This window comes from Chiloscyllium punctatum, chromosome 1, assembly GCF_047496795.1.
Source record: "Chiloscyllium punctatum isolate Juve2018m chromosome 1, sChiPun1.3, whole genome shotgun sequence".
Taxonomy (NCBI): Eukaryota; Metazoa; Chordata; class Chondrichthyes; order Orectolobiformes; family Hemiscylliidae; genus Chiloscyllium; species Chiloscyllium punctatum.
In genome coordinates this window covers 100,221,673-100,246,444 of record NC_092739.1, presented here as the reverse complement: position 1 = coordinate 100,246,444, position 24,772 = coordinate 100,221,673, and the positions used below count along the sequence as shown (strand labels likewise).

The 24,772-nt window shown below is 41.3% G+C and overlaps 1 protein-coding gene across 1 annotated transcript in view; it reads left to right on the top strand.

Moving 5' to 3' along the window:
- Positions 1–24,772, top strand: part of itga1 (integrin, alpha 1) — a 222,579-nt gene that overhangs the window by 144,130 nt on the left and 53,677 nt on the right. The window contains exons 16-19 of the mRNA XM_072571632.1: positions 1,489–1,619; positions 2,074–2,243; positions 14,518–14,654; positions 21,761–21,871. Coding sequence (XP_072427733.1) covers positions 1,489–1,619; positions 2,074–2,243; positions 14,518–14,654; positions 21,761–21,871 — 549 coding nt within the window. The remainder of the gene's footprint in view (positions 1–1,488; positions 1,620–2,073; positions 2,244–14,517; positions 14,655–21,760; positions 21,872–24,772) is intronic.

Below are 24,772 nucleotides of genomic sequence, written 5' to 3'. Positions count from 1 at the left end.
TCCTGCTACACTTTTCTCTTGAATAAATATGTTACTTTTGCTAGCTTTCAATCTGCTAGAATCCTTCCGAAATCTATGGAATTCTGAAATATTATAACCAATGCATCTACCATCTGTACTCCCACATTAAATGTGGATCATGTGGTCCCCATCACCCATTCCTTGCTTCCTGTCCTTCTGAAATGTCATGTTCTTCATGTTCTGTCAATGTACAATCATCTGGTTTAAATTATTTAACAAAGTCGAGGTCTGCCCAATCCTTTCCCGCAAATTGTGTCCGAACCAAAATGAAATCGGTGCTACACATCCTCAATCTGGACTAGAAAGAAGTTCATACCAATAAGTTTATTCATTGTGTTTTAAAGATGAAGATTGTACAACACTAAAAGAAATTCAGTTCAATGTTAGTTTTTACTTCATTTCCAAGATAGAATTGTTAATCTATTTGCTTCATATACAATATTGAAGTCAATGTTACTCGGTCAGGGCATTGTTATTTTCAGTCGTTTGAATTACAGTTAAAGGGTGTTTATGCGAATCGGGAACTAGTAGCTACCATTGGAAGCTTTTAGCAAAAGCACTCAATCATGCACTTCTTTAAGTGTAACAGCTAAACCAGAAATTTACATGATAGCTAAGAGACATGTGATTTGATGATGTCAGCATCCCCTGCGGTATGGGGCCCTTCAAAATTCCCAAAACACAAACCACCCTGGAATTTTCTGGATTGGTTAAAACCCATTGGCTGGAGACCCCCTGGAAAATTTTCAGTTCTGTGTCTGACTCAAAAACTTCCGACTGTTGCAACTCAATCACTTATGTAGGTGGCCAGGAAACGTGATTGGGTTTAAACCCTGGTCCAACTTGTAGCTAGCAACACTGAGCTCACACAACTCATCGTTAAAAGCCTCCAACCCCAAAACTCCCAAACTTCCCCCACCACCCAGCAACATCTCCCTTGATCAACCCCATACACACCTGAACTGGTGCCCCAAACCCTGACCCCAACCAGCCTCAACATCTGATGTGCCATCCAGCCCTCCAATTCACCCTCACATGCCACCTGACCCCTCACCTACCTGTCACATTAACCCAGTCACTTCACACACACACACACACACACACACACACACACACACACACACACCTTCTTTCCCTAGCCTTTCAATAAGGCTTTGGGACATTAATACTGCCTGCAGCAGTCAATGAAAAGTGACACAGCTTAGCCTCCCCTACACAATGAAGGTATGGTTGGATTAAAGCTGCCCTGCACATTACTGAAGGCTCCTGCATTGGAACTTGGACACTTGCAAAGTGCGGATGCAGGACTTTTTTTTAAAAGAAAGGTATTGGGAATATAGCAATGCAACAGTGAATACTGCTCCCAGAAGGTTCAGACCATTATGAACTAAAATTTATAACTGCAATTAAAAACAAAATCGGAAATTATGGGTTTAAACTAAGCTAATCAAATGATTTTTTTCATAGCGCATCTCTGCATCTGTACCAGCTGTTGACTTCAATTACTTTGGCCAGTCAATCGATGGGCAAATGGATTTAAATGATGATGGTCTAATCGATATTACAGTTGGAGCACTGGGTGGTGCTGCCCTCTTCTGGTTTGTATCAGTTTTGCATTATAATTATTCCCTGTTATTGCAATTGACTCTATTCTCAGAGCCTTTCTTCTGTATGACTTGTAAGTTCACAGAGTCCCAAAAGTACAAAGTCAATGAAATATATTTTTGCGATGGAATCTTCCACCGTCACTTTCCCCTGTAATACAAACACTATTGTTTGAACAGCACCTGTCAGTCATCATTACAAAATGATTTCCTGAGGTTACTTGGCAGTAAAGTGATCCATAAATTGTAGGTTACATTTCTGATATCCAGGAAATCATTGCTTTAAGTGCTGGATTGTAAAACCTTTACGGTAGTTTGTTTCATCGGCTGTGATTCTGAAATGTTGAGATTGATTAGTAATCACAGAATGAGTTCTAATTAAGTGTGCAATTGCTGATATTGAAAATACTGCATGATTTTCATGACTGTTTTCAAAATCTTTCACTAGGTCCCGTGATATAGCTCAAATCAGGATTAGCAAACTGAAATTTCAACCCAACAAGATCAATATCCAGAACAAGAATTGTGTGATTGATGAGAAGCCAACAGTGTGTATTACAGCAGAGCTTTGTTTCAATGTTAACCTGAAGTCTGGTAAAAAGCCATCACAACCAATTGGTATGTTAATGTGACTTGTAGCATTGTTTTATATGAAGCCAAGGAGATTTAAGTATTTCACTTTATCAAATATAGTTCCTCAGAACATCTACTTATGCAAAAAGAGAGTGTAATGCACATCATATTTCACAGGCAGCATTGATCTGAGAGAACTTGCTTCCTCAGAGAGCAATTTACCAAAAGTAATTTGGTGAGATCTAACAGTCTCTATGGCATCAAAGTCCCTATCCCTGACATCAGTGTGAAGTAAAAGTGATAGCAACAGTGATGCTATCTGACAGATAAAGCAGTAAATCACACTGAAGCAATGTCATAGACAGCAAATCAGGGATGAAAATGCATTGATTGGGCTGCATTTTATTACAATGGTGATCCACTGAAAAGCCAGGGACAACCTCGATTCAGCTGTTTCTAGGAAAGCTGATCCGATTCTGTGTCCATCCAGCAAATAACATCTGACACTAGGGCTCTCACCCCTTTAAGGTTAGAGATTATATCTCCAAGTAATCACAGAATCAGCTCTGTCCTGGTAAAGATGGTTACTGCAGCAAGGTGTGTTGGGTTGGGCTTACTGGTTGCTGATAGGGAGGCCATTCCTGGGCCAGAGAATACTGGATCTGCATGGAGAGTTTCCTAGGCTTTCTCTTCAAGCAGTAGATAGCCCCCCTACTCTCTACGGAGTCATAGCTGTGGCAGAAGGAGGCCATATTGTGACCACTAACTCCTTACTGCTGGCCGCCTTTCCTCCTGATTCTAGTTAAAAGTCACACAACGCCAGGTTATAGTCCAATAGGTTTATTTTGAAGCACTAGCTTTTGGAGCAGCAGTGTTGTGTGATTTTTAACTTTGTCCACCCCAGTCCAACACAGGCTCCTCCACATTATGGTTCCTGATTCTAAGACTTCCTGAATCATAATTCACTCCCATGGGCTGGATTTTTTTTAAGCCCATTATCCATAATTTCTGGTTACACTTTACAGAGAACGAAATACCTTTTCAGCTTACACTTGGGACCTACTGAAGAAGCTGAAGGATCACAAACAAATCTTAAAAATATTTTTTTTAAGTGGAGAAATTTGACATTCGCACAAATATAAAATGAGCTTTCCGGGACGAGAAAGGATTTTCAGCAATAATTGAGATCTTAGATTGCTGCTAAAACCCAGTTCTGACTTATGCAAAACATAACTGTTTTCAAGTGTCTGTAAAGTGGGACCAATAATGTAAAACAGACAAGTTTGTGACAATTTAGACATTTCTATCTGATTACAAGCTGCATGGAACTTAATATTACACTGAGTAGTGGTGGGTAGAATTACTGAAGATGCTGGACTTTCACTTTTAATCGAGCAGCCAGGATCAAGGATGTATCAGAGAGTGTGCAGAACATTATCAAAGGGGATAGGGACCAGCAGGAGGTCATTCTACACGTTGGAACTAATGACATGGGAAGAGAAAAAATATGAGATCTGAGGAGAGAATTTAGGAATTTAGGCAGGAATTTAAAAAGTAGATCCTCGAGGGTAGTAATATCTGGATTACTTTCAGTGCCATGAGGTAGAGAGGGTAGGTATAGGAGGATAGAGCAAATAAATGTGTGGATGAGGAGCTGGTGCAGGGGAGAAGGATTCACATTTTTGGATCATTGGAATCTCTTCCAGAGTAGATGTGACCCATGTGAGAAGGATGGATTGCACCTGAATTGGAAGCGGGCTAATTTGCTGGGTGGTGAGATTTGGTAGAGCTGCTTGGGAGGATTTAAACTGGTAAGGGAGTGGGAAATGTGATCCAGGGAGATAATGAAGAAAGAGATCAGTCAGAGACTGGTAAACTTGGGAAAAGCAGCAAGTCTGACAGCAGAGAAGGCAGAAACAAAGCAGAGAATGAGATAGGACTGATAAATGAAACTCAATGCAAGAGGCCTAACAGGTAAGTCAGATGAACTCTGGGCATGACTGGGAATAAGGAATTGGGATATCATAGCAATTACAGGGACGTGACACAGGGATGGACAGGACTGGCAGCTTAATCTTCCAGGGTATAGATGCTATAGGAAAGATGGAAAGGGGGGAGGGGGGAGAGAGGAGGGGGAATGGCGTTTTGATTAGGGATTAACATTGTGGTTGTACTTAAGGAAAATATACCTGAGAATATGTACAGGAAAGTTGTTTGGGTGGAACCAAGAAATAAGAAAGGGATGATCACCTTATTTGGATTGTACAATCGAACCCCTCAATAGTAGGCGGGAAATTGAGAAATAAATTTATAAGGAGATCTCAGTTATCTGTAAGAATAATAGGGTGGTTATGGTAGGAGACTTAACTTTCCAAACATAGATTGGGACTCTCATAGTGTTAAGGGCTTGGATGGGGAGGAATTTGTTAAGTGTGTACAAGAAAAGTTTCTGATTCAGTATGTGAATGTGCCTACTAGAGAATGTGCAAAATTTGGCCTACTCTTGCGAAATAAGGCAGAGCAGGTGACTGATGTGTCAGTGGGCAGCCAATGAGAATAATTCTGTTAGTTTTAAAATAGTGATGGAAAAGGATAGGCTGGATCTTAAAGTTAAACTTCTAAATTGCAGGAAGGACAATTTTGATGGTATTTGGCAAGAAGAGGTGTCCTGATGGAAGTTAATAAGAGGTATAGATAGAGTTGATGGTAGTTGTCTTTTCTCTAAGATGGGGAATTTCCAGACAAGGGGGGCATATTTTTAAGGTGAGAGGAGAGAGATGTATAAAAGTAAAAGAGGCAATTGTTTTACAGAGAGGGTGATCCATGTGTGGAATGAACTTCCTGAGGAACTGGTGAATGTGGATACAATGACAATGTTTAAAAGACATTTGGATGGATACATAAATAGGAAAGGTTTGAAGGGATATGGGCCAGGAGCAGGTAGATAGGACTAGTTTAGTTTGGGTTTATATTCAGCATGGACTGGTTCAGACCAAAGAGTTTGTTTTCATGCTGTATGGTTCTATAATTCTATAATTTTCAAACCTTGAATGGGAGCAGATGTTCACATGTAAAGAGATGGCTGGAAAATGAGAAGTCTTTAAAAGTGAGATAACAAGAGTCCAGAGACAGTATATTCCTGTTAGGGTGGAGGGCAAGGCTGGTAGGTGTAGAGAATGCTGTGTGACTAGAGAACCTGAGGTTTTCATCAAGAAAAAGAAGGAAGCATATGTCAGGTATAGACAGTAGAGATCAAGTGAATCCCTAGAAGAGCATAAAGGTGGTAGGAGTATCCTTAAGTGGGAAATCAGGAGGGCAAATAGGGTTAAGGAGAATCTAAAGGGATTCTACAAATACATTGAGGACAAAAGGCTAACAAGGGAGCGAATAGGGCCCCTTAAATTTAGTAAGGCTGCCTATATGTGGAACTGGAGGATTAGATTACTTACAGTGTGGAAACAGGCCCTTCGGCCCAACAAGTCCACACCGCCCCGCCGAAGCGCAACCCACCCATACCCCTACATCTATCCCTTACCTAACACTACGGGCAATTTAGCATGGCCAATTCACCTGACCTGCACATCTTTGGAGAGATACTAAGTAAGTATTTTGCATCAGTGTTTACTTTGAAGAGGGATATGTCAATAAAGAACATGGGGAAATAAATAGCGAGATCTTAGAAAATGTCCATATTGCAGAGGAGGAGGTGCTGGATGGCTTAAAATGCACAAAAGTGCATAAATCCCCCAAGGCCTAATCAGATCATCCCTAGAACTCTGTGGGAAGCGAGGGAAGTGATTGCTGGACCGCTTGGTGAGATATTCTATCATCAGTAGTTACAGGTGAGGTGGCAGAAGACTGGAGGTTGGTTAATGTGGTACCACTATTTAAGAAAGGTGGTGAGGAAAAATCAGGGAACTATAGACCGGTGAGCCTGACATTGGTGGTGGGCAGGTTGTTGGAGGGAATCCTGAGGGACAGGATTTATATGTATTTGGAAAGACAAGGACTGATTAGGGATAGTCAACACGGCTTTGTGCATAAGAAACCATGTCTCACGAACTTGATTGAGTTTTTCGATGAAGTAACAAAAATGATTGACGAGGGCAGAGTAGTGGACATGATCTATATGGAATTCAGTAAGGCATTTGACAAGATTCCCCATGGAAGACTGGTTAGCAAGATTAGATCACAGGCAATACTGGGACAACTAGCCATTTGGATACAGAACTGGCTCAATGGTAGAAGACAGAGGGTGGTGTTTATCAGAGTGGAGGCCTGTGACCAGTGGTGTGCCACAAGGATTGGTGCTGGGTCCACTGCTTTTTGTCATTTATAATGATTTGGATGTGAACATAGGAGGCGTGGGTAGTAGGTTTGCAGATTACACCAAAATTGGAGGTGTAGTGGACAGCGAAGAAGGTTACCTCAGATTACAATGGAATCTTGATCAGATGGGCCGAGAAGTGGCAGATGGAGTTTAATTTACATAAATATGAGATGCTGCATTTTGGAAAGGCAAAGCAGGGCAGGACTTATACACTTAATAGTAAGGTCCTAGGGAGTGTTGCTGAACAAAGAGACCTTCATGTTCTGGTTCATAGTTCCTTGAAAGTAGAGTCACAGTTAGATAGAATAGTCAAGAAGTCACTTGGTGTGCTTGCCTTTATTGGTCAGGGCATTGAGTATAGGAGTTGGGAGGTCATGTTTCAGCTGTACAGGACATTGGTTAGGCCACTTCTGGAACACTGCATGCAATTCTGGCCTCCCCATTTGGGAAAGATGTTGTGAAACTGGAAAGGGTTCAGAAAAGATTTCTAAGGATGTTGCCAGGGTTAGAAGGTTTGAGGTATAGGGAGAGGCTGAATAGACTGGGGCTCTTTTCCTTGGAGCATCGGAGGCTGAGGGATGACCTTGTAGAGGTTTATAAAATCATGATGGGGGTGGATAGATAGGATAAATAGACAAGGGTTTTTCCCTAGGGAGCAGGAGTCCAAAACTAGAGGGCATAGGTTTAGAGTGAGAAGGGAAAGATATAAAAGAGACCTACGGGGCACCTTTTTCACACAGAGTGGTACATGTATAGAATGAGGTGCCAGAGGAAGTGGTGGAGGCTGGTGTAATTGCAACATTTAAGAGGCATTTGGATGGGTATATGAATAGAAAGGGTTTGGAGGGATATGGGCCGGGTGCTGGCAGGTGGGACTAGATTGGGTTGGGATATCTGGTCGGCATGAACAGGTTGGACCAAAGGGTCTGTTTCCATGCTGTACATCTCTATGACTCTATGACCTAAGGGGCAACTTTTTCACGCAGAGGGTGGTGCGTGTATGGAATGAGCTGACAGATGAAGTGGTGGAGGCTGGTACAATTACAACATTTAAAAAACATCTGGATGGGTATATGACTAGGAAGAGTTTAGAGGGCTTATGGGCCAACTGGTGGCAAATGGGACTAGATTAATTTAGGATATCTGGTCGTCATAGACAAATTAGGCCAAAAGGTCAGTTTCCATGCTGTACATCTCTGTGACTCTACAACTCTATTTATAGACTCCAAACATTACATCATCCACCAATCAGGGCCAACAGCAGGCATTCACAGGAGACTACCCACCAACAGCAGTTTCCAGGATCATGGCACCATGGTAAAAGACTAGTAGGGTCATAGTCATAGGGGATTCTACTGTAATAGGAGTAGATAGGTGGTTCTGTGGCCGAAACATACTATCCATCTTGGATGGTATGTTGCCTCCCAGGTGCTCAGGTCAAGGATGTCACCGATTGGCTGCAGAGCATTCTGAAAAGGGAAGGTGAACAGCCATATGTGTCTTGATGCATATAGACACCAATGATATAAGTAAAAAACGAGATGAGGTCCTGAAAACAGAATTCAGGGAGCTAGGAGAGAAGTTAAAGAGGAGGACCTCAAAGGTAGTGATCGCAGAATTGCTACCAGTGCCACGTGCTAGCCAGGGTAGAAATGAAAGAATAGGCAGGGTGAACACGTGACTTGAGGGATGGTTAGGAGGCAGGGTTTCATATTTGTGGGACATTGGGACCGGTTCTGGGGAAAGTGGGACTATTACAAATTGGATGGTCTACACCAGAACCAGACTGGAACTAATTTCACTGGGGGAGTTTTTGCTGCTGCTGTTGTGAAGGTTTTAAACTAATGTGGTAGGGAGCTGGGAACCAAAAGAGAAGGCTAATAGACAGTGAGGTGGAAACTAGAGACTGGAAGGATCATGAAGTTAGCATTACCAAGTAGAAGAGCAGGCAGAGAGCAGATGAATGCAAAAGAACTGGTGCCCTGAAGTGCATATATTTTAATGCAAGGAGCATAGTGGGTAAGGCAGGTGAACTTTGCGCTTGGATTGGTGCCTGGGAGTATGACGTTATTGCGATCACAGAGACTTGGTAGAAGGAAGGGCATCATTGGCAACTAAATGTTCCAGGATATAGATGCTTCAGACAGAATGGGGTGGGGGGATGGGTAATAAAAGAGGGGGGAGGAGTTGCATTGCTGGTCAGGGATGATACCACGTTTCTGCTAAAGGAAGACACTATGGAGGGCTTAAGCAGTGAGGCATTATGGTTAGAGCTGAGAAATAAGAAGGGAGTTTGTTGGGGCTGTACTACAGGCCTCCCAACAGTGAGCGTGAGGTAGAAGAACAAATAGGTAAAGAGATTATGGAAAGATGTAGAGGCAACAGGGTACTGGTGATGGGAGATTTTAATTTTCCCAACATTGCCTGGGATACACTTAGTGTCAGTGGTTGTATGGAGCAGAATTTGTAAGAAGTGTCCAGGAAAGTTTGTCAATATTTCGACAAGGGAAGAGGCTATATTGGACCTGGTGTTGGCGAATGAGCCAGGCCAGGTTGTAGAAGTTGCAGTGGGGGATTTCTCTGGGAATAATAACCACAATTCTGTAAGTTTTAGATTACTCATAGACAAAGATGAAGAGTGGTCCTAAGAGATGAGTACTAAACTGGGTCAAGGACAATTATATCAAAATTTGGCAGGAGCTGGGAAATGTAGATTGGGAGCAGCTATTTGAAGGGAAATCCACATTTGATAGGTGGGAGACTTTCAAAGATGGGTTGATGATAGTGCAGGATAGGCATGCACCTTTGAAAACAAGGGATAGGAAAGGCAAGATTGGTGAACCGTGGGTGACAGGAGAAATCGTGCAACTAGCTAAGAGGAAAAGGGAAGCGTACATAAGGTCCAGGCAGCTAAGAACAGAACGGGCCTTGGAGGAATATCAGGAGAGTAGAACCAATCTTAAACGAGGAATCAAATGGGCTAAAAGGGGTCATGAAATAACTTTAGTGAGCAGAATTAAGGAGAATCCCAAGGCCTTTTATGCATATATAAGAACTAAGAGGGTAACTAGAGAAAGGATTGGTCCACAAAAGGATAAGGAAGGAAGGTTGTGAGTTGAACCTGAGAAAATGGGTAAGATTCTCAATGATTACTTTGTATCGGTGCTCACTGAGGAGAGAGACATGATGAATGTTGAGATTAGACATAGAAGTTTGTTTACTCTGGATCACATTGACATAAGGAGGGAAGATGTATTGGGTAGGCTAAAGGGTATTAAGGTGGACAAATCCCCAGGACCGGATGGGATTAATCCCAGGTTGCTGAGGGAGGCAAGAGAGGAAGTAGCTGGGGCCCCAACTGATATCTTTATAGCATCCTTAGACATAGGTGAAGTGCTGGAGGACTGGAACGTTGCTCCTGTTATCCCCCTGTACAAGAAGGATGGTATGGATATTCCAGGTAACTACAGACCAGTGAACCTGACGTCAGTGGTGGGAAAGTTGCTGCAGAATGTACTGAGGGATAAAATCTATTTATATTTGGAAAAGAATGGGCTTATCAGTGATAGGCAACGTGGTTTTGTGCAGGGGAGATCGCGCCTTACCAATTTAATACAGTTCTTTGAGGAAGTTACCAAGTTGATAGATGGAGGAAGGGTTGTAGACTTTATATACATGGAATTAAGTAAGGCATTTGATAAGGTTCCCCATGGTAAACTAATGGAGAAAGTGAAGTCAAATGGTGTGCAGTGTGTGTTCTAGCTAGATGGATAAAGAACTAGTTGAGCAACAGGAGACAGAGTAGTAGTTGAAGGGAGTTTCTCAAAATGGAGAAAGGTGACCAGTGATGTTCCACAGGGGTCAGTGCTGGGGCCACTGTTGTTTGTAGTATACATAAATGATCTGGAAGAGGGCATTGTTGGTCTGATCATTATGTTTGCAGATGACACAAAGATTGGTGGAGTAGCAGAAAGCATAGGGGACTGCTCAAAGAATATAGGAAAATATAGATAGACTGGAGAGTTGGGTGGAGAAGTGATAGATAGAATTCAATTCAGGCAAATGTGAGTTGATGCATTTTGGAAGGTTTAATTCTAGAGCAAACTATCCTGTAAACAGAAGAGTCTTGGGAAAAGTTGATGAGCAGAGAGATCTGGGGGTTCAGGGCCATTGTCCCCTGAGGATGGCTGCACAGGTGGATAGTGGTCAAGGCGGCATATGGTATGCTTGCCTTCATTGGATGGATATTCAGTATAAGAGACAGGTCATATTAAACCTGTACAAGACTTTGGTTCAGCCGCATTTAGAACAATGTGTGCAGTTCTGATCGCCACATTACCAAAAAGATGTGGACACTTTGGAGAGGGTGCAGGGGAGGTTTACGAGGATGTTGCCTGATATGGAAGGTGCTAGCTTTGAAGAAAGGTTGAGTAGATTAGGATTGTTTTCAATATAAAAATGGAGATTGAAGGGGGGACCTGATTGAAGTCTACAAAATCATGAAGGGTATGGACAGGGTGGATAGAGATAAACTTTTCCCAGGGTGAGGGATTAAATAACGAGAGGTCACACATTGAAGGTGAGGAGTGAAAAGTTTAAAGTGGATGCACGCGGAAAGTACTTTATACAGAGGTTGGTAGGTGCCTGGAACACGTTACCAGCAGAGGTAGTAGAGGTAGGCACGTAGATTCATTTAAGATACATCTGGACAGATGCATGAGTAGGTGGGAAGCAGAGGGAACCAGATGCTTAGGAATTGGGAGATAGGTTTAGACAGTGGATTTGGATCAGCTCAGGCTTGGAGGGCCGAAGGGCCTGTTCCTGGGCTGTAAACATTCTTTGTTCTTGGCCAATTTGAGGCCTCTTTACTCAGCAGCATCACTGGGAAGGCAGAGGCTGCTTCTCGAATCACACCCACCTGGGGTCTTGATAAGGTCAGAGCCAAACAGGGAAATGATGATGGAAAGGGAGATGCAAGTGGGGGATAAATGGTCTGACCCAAGAGTAGGAGGGCGGCTTCCATTTCCCTCTGCCACCCTGACACTGCCAGACGCTGGGTCCCTACTCCAGAAGTCCACAAATAAACACTCAATTGCCAATAATTTCCCCATTTGAAAGATCTCCGCTTGTGGCAGGGCAGAAAAATCATGTGTGGTTCATTTACCACAAATTGAATTGGAATGGAGGCAGGGTTCCCAACTGTCATCCTCCACATCCTGCCAACTTAAATGCCACCAAACCCACCACAGATGAAGGCAAAAGATTAAGCCCAACACTTGCTTTTAGGTGACAAGGAATAAAATCTCATGGTCTTATCACACCATAGGGCTACTCTCCTGTTAGACAGACAGAGAGAGAGTAAGAGAAAACTAACTGGTGGCTTAACCTGTGAGTCATCATGACTCAGGCAAAGGGAAGAGGTTAAGGAGGAGTAATAGTACCCTCAGCTGCTGCAGGAAATGAACCCATGTTCTTGATATCACCCTGCATCACAGACTAGCTGTCCAGCCATCGGAGCTGAGTGATCCACCTCTGTGTTGGTAATGTTTACATTGGCAAGCTAAATAATTTGAGGTGAAATAGCTACTTTAGACAAAAATCAGTGAAATTGATGAAAATTGCAGCAAAATGTGAACTTTAGAAACATATTTTTCTCACATTTTCACTGAAACTCACATGTATATTGTCAGATAAAAGATTTGTTATGTGCAAACAAAATGGGGCAATGTTTTAGAGCATTTGCATCATTTAAGAGTGGGCTGGTTGATTAATGCAGCTGAAAATTGGTTTGTCACAGAAAAAGTTATATTTCTTTGTCAATTATGTCTGGCTTATTATATTAATTATGGTTATCAATTCCTTAGTAATTTGAAGGGGTATTCAAACATTTTAAATATTCTTATTTCTGCCCATTTACCCAAAGGCACAGTTGTCTTACACAGCCTCCTCAAAAGCTCATGAAACCATAGAATTAGCTGAAACTGCCAATCATGATTAATTCAGCCCAACTGGAAACTTCAAACATTGTGTGCAGGTTTTCCTGCATTGTTGCCTCAAATTTTTATTTTCTGAAAAGAACAAAAGTTACGATTGACTATTAAACACACTTTTGTGCAATTGTTAGGTCGAGTCAAGAGGTGTAATGTAATTTATTCATGCTGGATACTTTCTTATAAAATAAACATATAGTTTTGGAAAAGATTGAATATAAAAGTCCAGGCCCTCAGGGTGACTTTAGACCAAATGCGATATTGTGCCTACTCTTAAATTAGCATCATTGGCTCAAGATTGTTTTTGTTTTGGCTTTCATTAACAGGGGGATCGAGTTTAAGAGTCGTGAGATCTTATGGCAGCTCTATAAAACATTGGTTAGACCGCACTTGGAATACTGCGTCCAGTTCTAGTCGCCCTATTATAAGAAAGATGTGGATGCTTTGGAGCGGGTTCAGAGGAGGTTTACCAGGATGTTGCCTGGACTGGAGGGCTTATCTTATGAAGAGAGGTTGACTGAGCTCAGACTTTTTTCATTGGAGAAAAGGAGGAGAAGAGGGGACCTAATGGAGGTATACAAGATAATGAGAGGCATAGATAGAGTTGATAGCCAGAGACTATTTCCCAGGGCAGAAATGATTAACACGAGGGGTCATAGTTTTAAGCTAGTTGGAGGAAAGTATAGAGGGGATGTCAGAGGCTGGTTCTTTACACAGAGTTGTGAGAGCATGGAATGCATTGCCAGCAGCAGTTGTGGAAGCAGGGTCATTGGGGACATTTAAGAGACTACTGGACATGCATATGGTCACAGAAATTTGAGGGTGCATACATGAGGATCAGTGGTCAGCACAACATCGTGGGCTGAAGGGCCTGTTCTGTGTTGTACTGTTCTAGGTTCTGTGTTTTGTCTGCCTTTTATTACAGTATGCATTTTCCGACCTGACAATAAACCTCAATCTGTTTTAAACCATAAATTGGATATTGTGTGTAAACTAAGGCTTATATTCAATCATAGCGTACATAAGAACAGTTTATGTAGCTGTACAATAGAATATTCTTGGCCAGAGCAAAATGTAGTTTTATGAAGGAACTATGACTAATAAGTCTTTGGCAATTGCATTATTCACATCAATTCATTTAGCAATAAAGCTAATGTAAATGAGCCTGTTAACAAATTCTACTGTTCTCACAAATCAAGACAATATCACGTAAATAGTTTAATCTATAGATTAGCTATTGATGTGTGTAAATAATGTATGGAATCTAGTTAATTAATAATTAATCAATAAATTAGTTTGTGAGAAATTTTTCCATTGAAAAATCTAGTCGTGATTAAAATCTCGTGAATCATCAAAATGTCTTCTCATCTAATTGCTGAGTTTCATGTGTGAAATTGGTGTGTATAAATGTTGAGAAATTCTGGGACGTTAGTTCATCATCTGTGATCTCTTACCAAATGCTGACATGCCTATAGATGATATAGCATAAATATCCTGGACAGGTAAGTTATCAGCTGTCAGTAAATTAGTCAGGAGTTTGTTCACATGTACTGATCACACAGAGGAAGAGCTTTTATCCACTCATTTTAATAATCTCTTCTGATATCAGTCTGTTGGCAGCACTGTTGAAGTAGCCTATTTAGTGCTAATTGGCTCCAGTATGAGACAGAGTAAATTAACATCAACTGGTGACTAAACCAGGAAAGATTCAAACTCTCTTCATTCATAGATTTTGTAAAATATTAACTTTCTCATTATGATTAGGATTGCTTTTATTGTGTGAGTGCAATTGCAATGTCTGAACTAATTAGTGACTTTAAAAATACAATTTGTGTTCAACCTATCACCCAATCATCTGTAATCTAGCAATTTTCCATTTTTTTGTTGATTGATAAGTGCAATATAATAGAAAATAAACAGTCAACAGAGGCTTTGCATCAACTCTGCATCTAGTTCAGGATTTAGCTGTAAATATGTTTCATTTTATTTTCCATTACAGTTCTTGAATACAACATCACATTAGACTCTGCACGCCGTACCTCCAGAGGGCTGTTTAAGAAAATACATGAAAGAAATATCCGAGGAAATATCACTCTACCCTTATATAGCTGTGCTGAACACATCTTCTACATGTTGGCAAGTAAATCATACTTCTCTTTTATAGAACTGGCAAACTTTTTTTCCCAATGACTCAAATGATTGCAACTCCTTGAGTACAATACTGACCCAGAAACTCCTTCAAGGTCTCAGGTTCATGTTCAATACCCCTTGCTTCAATGAGCTAATTAATTTCAAACAGGTAAAATTCTGCTATTATTACTGACCTTAGTGTTTCCAGGCTAGCAAGGTTTCATAGTTTCATAGTAAGAGAAGCAGGAGTAGGCCATTTGACCCGTTGAGCCTGCTCTGCCATTCATTAAGATCATGGCTGATCTATCCATCATCTCAGCTCATCCTACCTGCATTATCCCCATAACCCTTAAGTCCCCTACCATGCAAACACCATCCAACTGTGTCTTGAATATATTTAATGAAGTTGCCTTCACTGCTTCCTTGGGCAGAGATTTACCAATCTCTATAAATGCAGTTCCTCCTCATCTCTGTCCTAAATCTACTCCCCCTAATCATGATGCCATGTCCCCTAGTCCTAGTCTCATCCACTAGTAGAAACAACTTGACTGCTTCTATCTTATCTTTCACTTTCATAATTTTATATGGTTCTATAAGATCTCCTCTCATTCTTCTAAATTCTAGTGACTGCAGTTCCAAGGGGCACAGCCTTTTTCGTAGGGTAACCCTCTTATCTCCAGAATCAACCTGGTGAACCTCCTCTGCACTGCCTTCTCCAAAGCCAGTATATCCTTCCTCAAGTAAGGAGACCAGAACTGCACACAATACTCCAGGTGCAGCCTCACCAACACCTTGTACAATTGCAGCAGAACCTTCCTGCTCTTAAATTCAATCCCTCTAACAGTGAAAACCAATATTCCATTTGCCTTCCAGATTACCTGTTGCACCTGCAAATCAACTTTTAAGCGATTCATGAAAGAGCACTCCTCAGTCCCTCTGCACGACAGCATGCTGCAATCTTTCACTATTTAAATAATATTCTGAGTTACTATTTTTATTTCCAAAGTGGATAACCTCACATTTACCAATATTGTACTCATCTGCCAGACCCTTGCCCACTCACTAAACTTATCTAAATCTCTCTGCAGACCATCCACATTCTCTGCACAGTTTGCCTTTCCACTCAATTTTGTGTCATCAGCAAACTTGGATGTGTTATACTCGGTCTCCTCTTCCCTATCATTTATACATATTGTGAACAGTTGCAGGCCCAACACCAACTCCTGCAGCGCCCTGCTCATCACTGATCTCCACCAAAGAAACACCCATTTTCTTAACTCTCAGCTTTCTATTGGTTAACCAGTCCTCTATCCATGCTAGTACATTCCCCACAACCCCATGCACTCTTATGGAAGAGTCTTTTATGTGGCACCTTATTGAACGCCTTCTGGAAATCCAAGTATACAACATTCACCTGTTCTCCTCCATCGATTGCATTTGTTTCATCCTCAAACAACTCCAATAGGTTTGTCAAACACGACTTTCCCTTCCTGAATCCATGCTGTGTCTGCCCGATGGAACCCTTTCCATCCAGATGTCTCACTATTTCTTCTTTAATGATAGCCTCTCTCATTTTCCAGACTACAGATGTTAAGCTAACTGGCCTATGGTTTACATCTTTTGTCAACTCCCTTTTTTAAACAACGACGAGATATTCACTGTCTTCCAGTCCACCAGAACCTGCCCAGAGTCCAGTGAATTTTGGTAAATTACCGCTAGCGCATCTACTATAACTTCCGCCATTTTTTTCAGCACGCTGGGATGCATTCCATCAGGACCAGGCGACTTATTTATTTTTAGACCCTCAAGTTTGCTTAGCGTTACCCCTTTAGCAATAACAATTGAATTGAAGTCCTCACCTCCCATCATATCCTTAACATTGTTCTTTGACATGTTAGACAAATCTTCCACTATGATGATGGACATAAAATATTTATTCAAGGCCTCAGCCATTTCAGCATTACCCAGTATTAATTCCCGTTTCTCAAACCACAAGGGACCTATGTCCACTTTAGCCATTTTATATGTTTATAAAAGGACTTCCTACCTGTTTTTATATTCTCTGCTAGTTTGCAGTCATAATCTATCTTTCTTTATTGCTTCCTTCGTGATTCTTTGGTTTTTTAAAAGTTTTCCCACTAATCTTGGCTACTTTGTAAGCCTGAGCTTTTAATTGGATGTTTTCCTTTATTTCCTTGGTTATGCAAGGCTGGCACTTCCTACCCTTGCTATCCTTGTTTTGACTGGAATATACTTTCCTTGAGCACTGTGAAAAATCTCTTTTGAAAATCCTGCACTGTTCCACCATATAACTTGTGTTCCCAGTCTAATTTAGCCAACTCCTTCCCCACCCCATTATAGTCTCCCTTGTTAAAGCATAACACCCTGGTTTTAGACGATACAATTTCACCCGCCATTTGTGTCCAAAATTCACTCATACTGTGATCAATCTTTCCAAGAGAATCCTTAACTAAGCGATCATTAATTTTACCTGTCTCATTACGCAGGACCAGATCTAAGATTGCACGCTCCCTTGTAAGTTCGGTAACATGCTGTTCAAGAAACTCAAACATTTTGTTCCTTGTCAATGAAAACTGATGAAAATGCTCAAAAGATGTGATAGCATCTGTGGAAAGAGAAACAGGGGGCAGAGCAGGACATTGTCCATATGGACTTTAGCTATGCCTTTAACAAGGTTCTGCATGGTAGATTCATTAGTAAAGTTAGATCACCTTGGATTCATGGAGATTTTGCCAATGGTTGCAAAATTGGCTTGATGGTAAAGGACAGAGGGTGGTGGGAGAGGGTTGTTTTTTGAATTGGAGGTCTCTGACCAGTAGTGTTCCACAGTGTCAGTGCTGGGTCTGCTGCTGTTTGTCATTTATATAAAGGATTTTGATAAGAATATAAGAAGCATGGTTGATAAGTTGCAAATGACACCACGTTGGTGGTACAGTAGACAGTGAAGGAGGTTATCTAAGAGTGCAAAGGGATCTTGATCAATTGGGCCAATGGGCCAAGGAGTGACAGATGAAGTTTGATTTAGATAAACGCAAGGTTTTGCATTTTGGTAAAACAAACAAGAACAGAAATTGAATAATTGAACTTAGGGCCCTGGGAGGTGTTGTTGATTAGAGAGACCTCTGGTGCATTGTTCCTTGAAGGTTGCATCAAAGGTAGACAGGATAGTAAAGACGACATTTGGCATAATGCCTTACACGCTTAGACCATTGAGTATAGGAGTTAAAACGTCATCTTTTGGTTCTACTGGACGTTGGTTAGACCACTTTTAGATTACTGTGTACAATCCTGGTTGCCCTGCTTTAAGAAGGATATTAGTAAATTGGTGAATGTTAAGAAAAGATTTACAAGATGTTATCTAGATAGGAAAATTTGAGTTATGAAGAAAGGCTGGATAGGCTGGAACCTTTTTCACTGGAGTATAGGAGGTTGATGGGTTATCATACAGAGGTTTATAAACTCATGAGGGTCATAGATAAAGTGAATAGCAAAGGTCATTTCCGTAAGGTAGGGGAGTTCAAAACCAGAGGGCATATTTTTACATGAAAGGAGAAAGATTTAAGAGGGTCCTGAGGGCAACTTTTTCACACAGAAGGTGATTTCTATATGAAATGAACTGCCAGAGGAAATGGTAGAGGTGGGTACAATTACAACATTTAAAAGACACTTTGACATGTACACGAATAGAAAAGGTTTATGGCCAGGCACAGGGAAATGGGACAAGTTCAGTTTGGGAAACTAGAGGGTCAGTTTTCATTCTGTATGACTCTATTTGTGATTCGAATGCCTGGATCTATAGTTACAGGGTTGGATTTGGGATTCAGGAAAATTGTGGTGGAACTGCACTGAAGATAGATTTTTGACTCATTCCCACCTCCATGTTTCATTTTCTGGGGGCGACTTGTGAATCAAGTGAGCTGTCCATTCCTTGGAGGCAGAAAGCCAATTCTCTCTGCATAAAAGAGCTTGCACTTCATCTTGACATTTAATTAGATAACCCTCCTCTTTGGTGCAGATATAAAGATAGCAAAGATGATTCTCAATAGGAGCGAGAGTAACAGGGTAGCTGTTATGGGGGACTTTAATTTCCCCGATATTGACTGGGAATACTATAGTTCAAGTAGTTTAGATGGGTCAGTTTTTGTTGAATGTGTGCAGGAGGGTTTTCTGACACAGTATGTAAACAGGCCAACATGGGGCGATGCTATATTGGATTTGGTCATGGGAAATTAACCCAGCCAGGTATTAGCTTTGGAGGCAGGTGAGCACTTTGGCGATACTAACCACACGATAGTGACCACAATTCGGTTATGTTTACTATAGCGATGGGCAGGGATAGGTATATACCACTGGGAAGAGAGGTATAACTGGGGGAAAGACAATTATGATGCAATTAGACAAGATTTAGGATGCATAGGATGGGGAAGGAAACGGCAAGGGATGGACACATTTGAAATGTGGAGCTCATTTAAGGAACAGCTCCTGTGGATCCTTGATAAGTATATACCTAATAGACAGGGAGGTAGTTGTCAAGAGAGGGAGCCATGGTTTACTAAAGAAGATGAAGCTTTTGTCAAGAGGAAGAAGGAGGTTTATGTGAGGATGAGGCATGAAGGCTCAGATCGGGGGCTGGAGAGTTATAAGTTAGCCAGAAAAGATCTAAAGCAAGGGCTAAGAAGAGCCAGGAGGGGACATGAGAAGTTGTTGGTAGATAGGATCAAGGAAAATCCTAAGGCCTTCTATAGGTAGATCAGGAATAAAAGAATAACTAGAGTAAGATTAGGGCCAATCAAAAAAAGTAGTGGAAAGTCGTGTGTGGAATCTGAGGACATTAGGGAAATGCTTAATGAATTCTTTTTGTCAATATTCACGTTGGAAAAGGGCAATGTTAATGAGAATACGGAGATACAGGCTACTAGATTGAGGTTGACAAAGAGGTGGTTCAAACAATTCTGGAAGATCTGAAAATAGAGAAGACCTTTAGGCCCAACGGGATTTATCCTCAGATTCTCTGGGACGCCAGGGAGGAGATTGCAGAGCCTTTGGCTTTGATCTTTATGTCATCATTGTCGACAGGAGTAGTGCCAGAAGACTCGAGGATAACAAATGTTGTTCCCTGTTTAAGAAGGGGAGTCGGGACAGCTCTGGTAATTATCAGCCAGTAAGCCTTACTTTGGTTGTGGATAAGGTGTTGGAAAAGGTTATAAGAAATAGGATTTATAATAATCTGGAAAGGAATAATTTGATTAGGGATAGTCAACACGGTTTTGTGAAGGGTTGGTCGTGCCTCACTAACCTTATTGAGTTCTTTGAGAAGGTGATGAAGGTAAAGCAGTTGATGTTGTGTATATGCCCTTCAGTAAGGCATTTGATAAGGTTCCACATGGCAGGCTACTGCTCAAAATACGGATTTCAGGATTGAAGGTGATTTAGCGGTTTGGATCAGAAGTTGGCTAGCTGAAAGAAGACAAAGGGCAGTGGTCGATGGGAAATGTTTATCCTGAAGCTCAGTTACCAGTGGTGTGCCACATGGATCTGTTTTAGGGGCACTGCTATTTGTCATTTTTATAAATGATTTGGAGGTGGGCATAAGAAGGATTGGTTAGTAAATGTGCGGATGACACTAAGGTAGGCAGGGTTGTGGATAGTGCCAAAGGATGGTGTGGTTTACAGAGAGTCATAGATAAGATACAAAGCTGGGCTGAGAAGTGGCAAATGGAATTTAATGTGGAAAAAGTGAGAGGTAGTTCACTTCAGAAGAAATAACAGGAATGCAGCGTATTGGGCTAATGTTAAAATTATTTGGCAGTGTAGATAAACAGAGAAATCTTGGTGTCCAGGTGCATAAATCCCTGAAAGTTGCCACCCAGGTTGATAGGGTTGTTAAGTGGTGTGTTGGCATATGGTGTGTTGGCATTTATTGGTAGGGGGATTGAGTTCCAGAGCCATGAGGTCATGCTTCAGCTATTCAAGACACTGGTAAGTCCGCACCTGGAGTATTTCGTGCAGTTCTGATCACCGCATTACAGGATGAATGTGGAAGCTTTGGAAAGGTTTCAGAGGAGATTTAGTAGGATGTTGACTGGTATGGAAGGAAGGTCTTATGAGGAAAGGCTGAGGGAACTGAGGCTGTTTTCATTGGAGAGAAGAAGGTTGAGAGGTAACTTAATCGAGATGTAGAAAATAATTAGAGGGTTAGATAGGGTTTTCAGTGAGAGCCTTTTTCCTCAGATGGTGAAGACTAACATGAGGAGACATAGCTTTAAATTGAGAGGTTATAGATTTAGGACAGTTATCAGGGGTAGTTTCTTTAGTCTGAGAGTAGTAGGGGTGAGGTACGGCCTGCCTTCAACAGTAGTGGACTCGCCGCATTTAAATAGGCATTGGACATACATATGGATAATAATGGAATGGTGTGGGTTAGTTGGGTATCAGATTATTTTCACAGGTCGGCGTAACATTGAGGGCCAAAGGGCCTGTACTGCGTTGTAACGTTCTGTGTTCTATGTCTATGTGTCACCCAGCCCCACTCTCCATTATACTGGGAAGTGGAAGGGTTTGATCCAGGCTGGTGTCAGCTTTAAGATTTCTAAAAGTTTGCATCTCATTTGACCCAACCCTCTTTCACTGGTGTTACAAATTATCTCCAAGGTTTCAGTGCACTGACCTTTCAACAGAAGTGACTTTAGCACTGTAGCGATTGTAACAAAGGTCAGCCATGTGGACCTCATGGAATATGAATTCCCTGATTGGACCAGGTTAACAGCCCCAATCAGGGAGTCCTGGCTGACAGATATAAGCCTGTCAGACATCCTGCTCACTCAGAGCTGGATCTGAGGGAGCTGGATCAATGTCAAGAACTCACAAGGGTGATTTGGTGATGGGATACCGACCTGTGTGGTGTTATTTTAAGCAGACATTAGTTTAATGTTCATCGTGCGACTACTTTTAAAGAATACTTGCATTTGATACATCAATGTATATGGCTGTTGTTTGTGTCCCACTGCTCTGTGTCTCCTGGTGTGTCACTACTGTTTGTGTGTGACTGCCCATCCTCAAATGTGACTTCTTTGCCTTTGGCTATTTTTCAGGATGCTCCAGATTTTCTAAACCCCGTGGAGATTCTGGTGGAGTTTGCATTATCAAATCCAGAGGAAGGACCAGTTCTAGATGCCAGCTTACCAAATGAAAGGAAAGCTTTGGTAATTTAATGTTCTGTAATTTCTATAAACTTTTGGGTTTTTGAAGCGAGTCAAACATTTCTTATTCGAAATGTATTTGACAAAACAAATTGTAAACCCTGATATATCATTAAATATAGTGAAATCTGTAATATAAACTTAGAAGTCCAATTCATCTCAGCAGAGCTCTTAAATCTGCCTGTGGTTGATACTGGGTGAGTTGGCATTGATTGTATAAGGGCAAAGTGTGGTGCGTAGGGGAATGGTTTGACTTAAATTGGGTTAGGTCTTATGAGGAGCAATGGGATTAGTAGTGTATTGTGGGTAGACATAAGATGACACTAATTTGATGTAGGGAGTTGAAGTGGTCATGGTGTGGGTAAACGGTTATAGATTGGCATGATTTTTTGAGAGGCCACGAAGTTGGGTAGAGAGGCAGAGATTGGCAAGAGTTGACTTGGATAGTCCATGAAGAGTATGGTAGTCTTAGGAGTAAGTGATGGAAGTTGTTTTTATTTTGTTTTTATTATAACTAGGAGAAATTCCCAGAGTACCTAGGCAGGCCCACCATTTACAGACTCAGAGCAGAAATGACTACAGGAGCTGCAGAAGGCTGATTCCAACTAGGAAAGACCATAAGGGTAGAGGTTGTCCATTTGACTCATTAAGTCCATCCTATCATTCAACAAAGCCATGGCTGATCTGATAATCTGAAACTCCACTTTCCTGTCTTAGGCCCATAACCCTCGACTCGCTTAATGATTTAAAATCATCTGATCTTAGTCTTAAATATACTTAACAATCCAGCCTCAATAGCCCACTGTGGTAAAGAATTCCACAGGTTCATCATTCAGATGAGTGGATTCACACAGGTTTTGGTGCTTCAACTCTTCGCAGTGTACGTTGTTGACATAGATGAGGAGAGTAAAGACATTGTAGCTAAATTTTCAGGTGACACTCATATGAGAAGAAAAGTACATTGTGAAGAAAACATAAGGATTTTGCAGAGAGCTATTAATATGCTGAGTGTAGGCAAAAATCAGGCAGATGAAGTACATTGTGGGACAATGTGCTGTTTGCTCTAGTAAGAAGAATGATAAAGCAAAGTATTAAGTAAATGGAGAATGACTGAGGAATTCCAAAGTGTAGAGAGATCTAGATTTTCACAAAATATTAGTGTGTAGCTACAACACTTAATCAAGAAGGCTAATGGGATGCTATCCTTAATTGCAAGCAGAAATGTACATAAACTTAAGGATGACATGCTTCAGTTATACAGGGCATTAGTATGACCACATCTCCAATACTGTGCCATATTTAAGGGTTAGTTTATAAGAGAGAGATTGGATAGATTGGGCTTGTTCCCACTTGAGTTTAGAAGATTGATGGTGGCTTGGTTGAAGTGTGTAAGATTTGAATGGTCTTGACAAGGTGGCAGTGAAAAGGAGGTTCTCTCTTGTCCTTGAGTCCAGAACTAGTGGACACAGTTTAAGAATTAGGAAACCCCCATTCTGGGCAGAAATGAAGAGCTTTTCTTTCTGACTCAGAAGATTGTATGACATTAGAATCCTTTGTTTTAGAAGGTGGCTGATGTGAGTTTGTTGAATACTTTAACACAGAGGTGAATAGATTAGGTTAGATTCCCTACACTGTGGAAACAAGCTCTTCGGCCCAACAAGTCCACACCAACCCTCTGAAGTGTAATCCACCCAGACACCTATACATACTCCTGTCTAACGCACCTAACACTATGGGCAATTTAGCATGGCCAATTCACCTAACTTGTTCATCTTTGGATTGTGGGAGGAAACCCACACACAGACAGGGAGAATATGCAAACTCCACACAGACAGACAGTCACCCAGGCGGTAATCGAACCCTGGTCCCTGGTGCTGTGAGGCAGTAGTGCTAACCACTGAGCCATCATGCACTAGATTTTTGCTCAAGTTAAAAATCACAACACCAGGTTATAATCCAACAGGTTTATTTGGAAGTATTAGTTTTTGGAGCACTGCTCCTTCATCAGGTAGCTGTGCAGCAGGATCACAAGACACAGACTTTCTAGCAAAAGATTAGTGTCATGCAACTAAAATGATATATTGAGCAAACCTTGGTTGCTGTTAAGTCTTTCATCTTTTAAAATGGGTTGCAGATTTTGGTTCATTAATATGTAAATCCCAGAACTTCTTTTAAGTTATCTTGAGACTGTGACTTAAGGTTTTATAAAAAAATTAACATCTCAGCTCAAACAATGCATTAAAGGTGTGAGGTTAGAGTCTGTTTGTATTCCAATCTTGAGTCAGACTGGTTCTATTTCCAAAGTGGAATTTATGAAATATTACATGGATTGACTGCCTGTAGATTGTGCACTTTTTGAGCAAAATAGAATGTATCTGCAAATATAATTTCTCCCCATACACTTAATTGTGTGTGCATGTATACACATGAAAGCAAGAGAGAGAGAGAGAGAGAGAGAGAGAGCAAAGTTAAAAATCACAACACCAAGTTACACCCAATAGGTTTAATTGGAAGCACTAGCTCTCGTAGTGCTGCTCCTTCATCAGCTAGTGCTTCCAATTAAACTTGATGTTGTATGATTTTTAACTTTGTACACCCCAGTCCAACACTGGCATCTCCAAACATGTAAATGTGTGTGTTTACATATGTGCATTCTTGGTAAAGTGTGCATGTGAATGTGGTGGAGTATAAGCCTGTGAGAGGGTATGTGCGTGTGCGAGAGAGAGAGAGAGAGAGAGAAAGAGAAAGAAAACGAGAGAGAGAAAATAGTGTAGTGGGGTGACCTGTACGATCTGCAGGTAGTCAATCCATGTAATATTTTATAAATTCCACTTTGAAAATAGAACCAGCCTGACTCAAGACTGGGATACAGACAGACTCTAACCTCACACCTTTAATGCATTG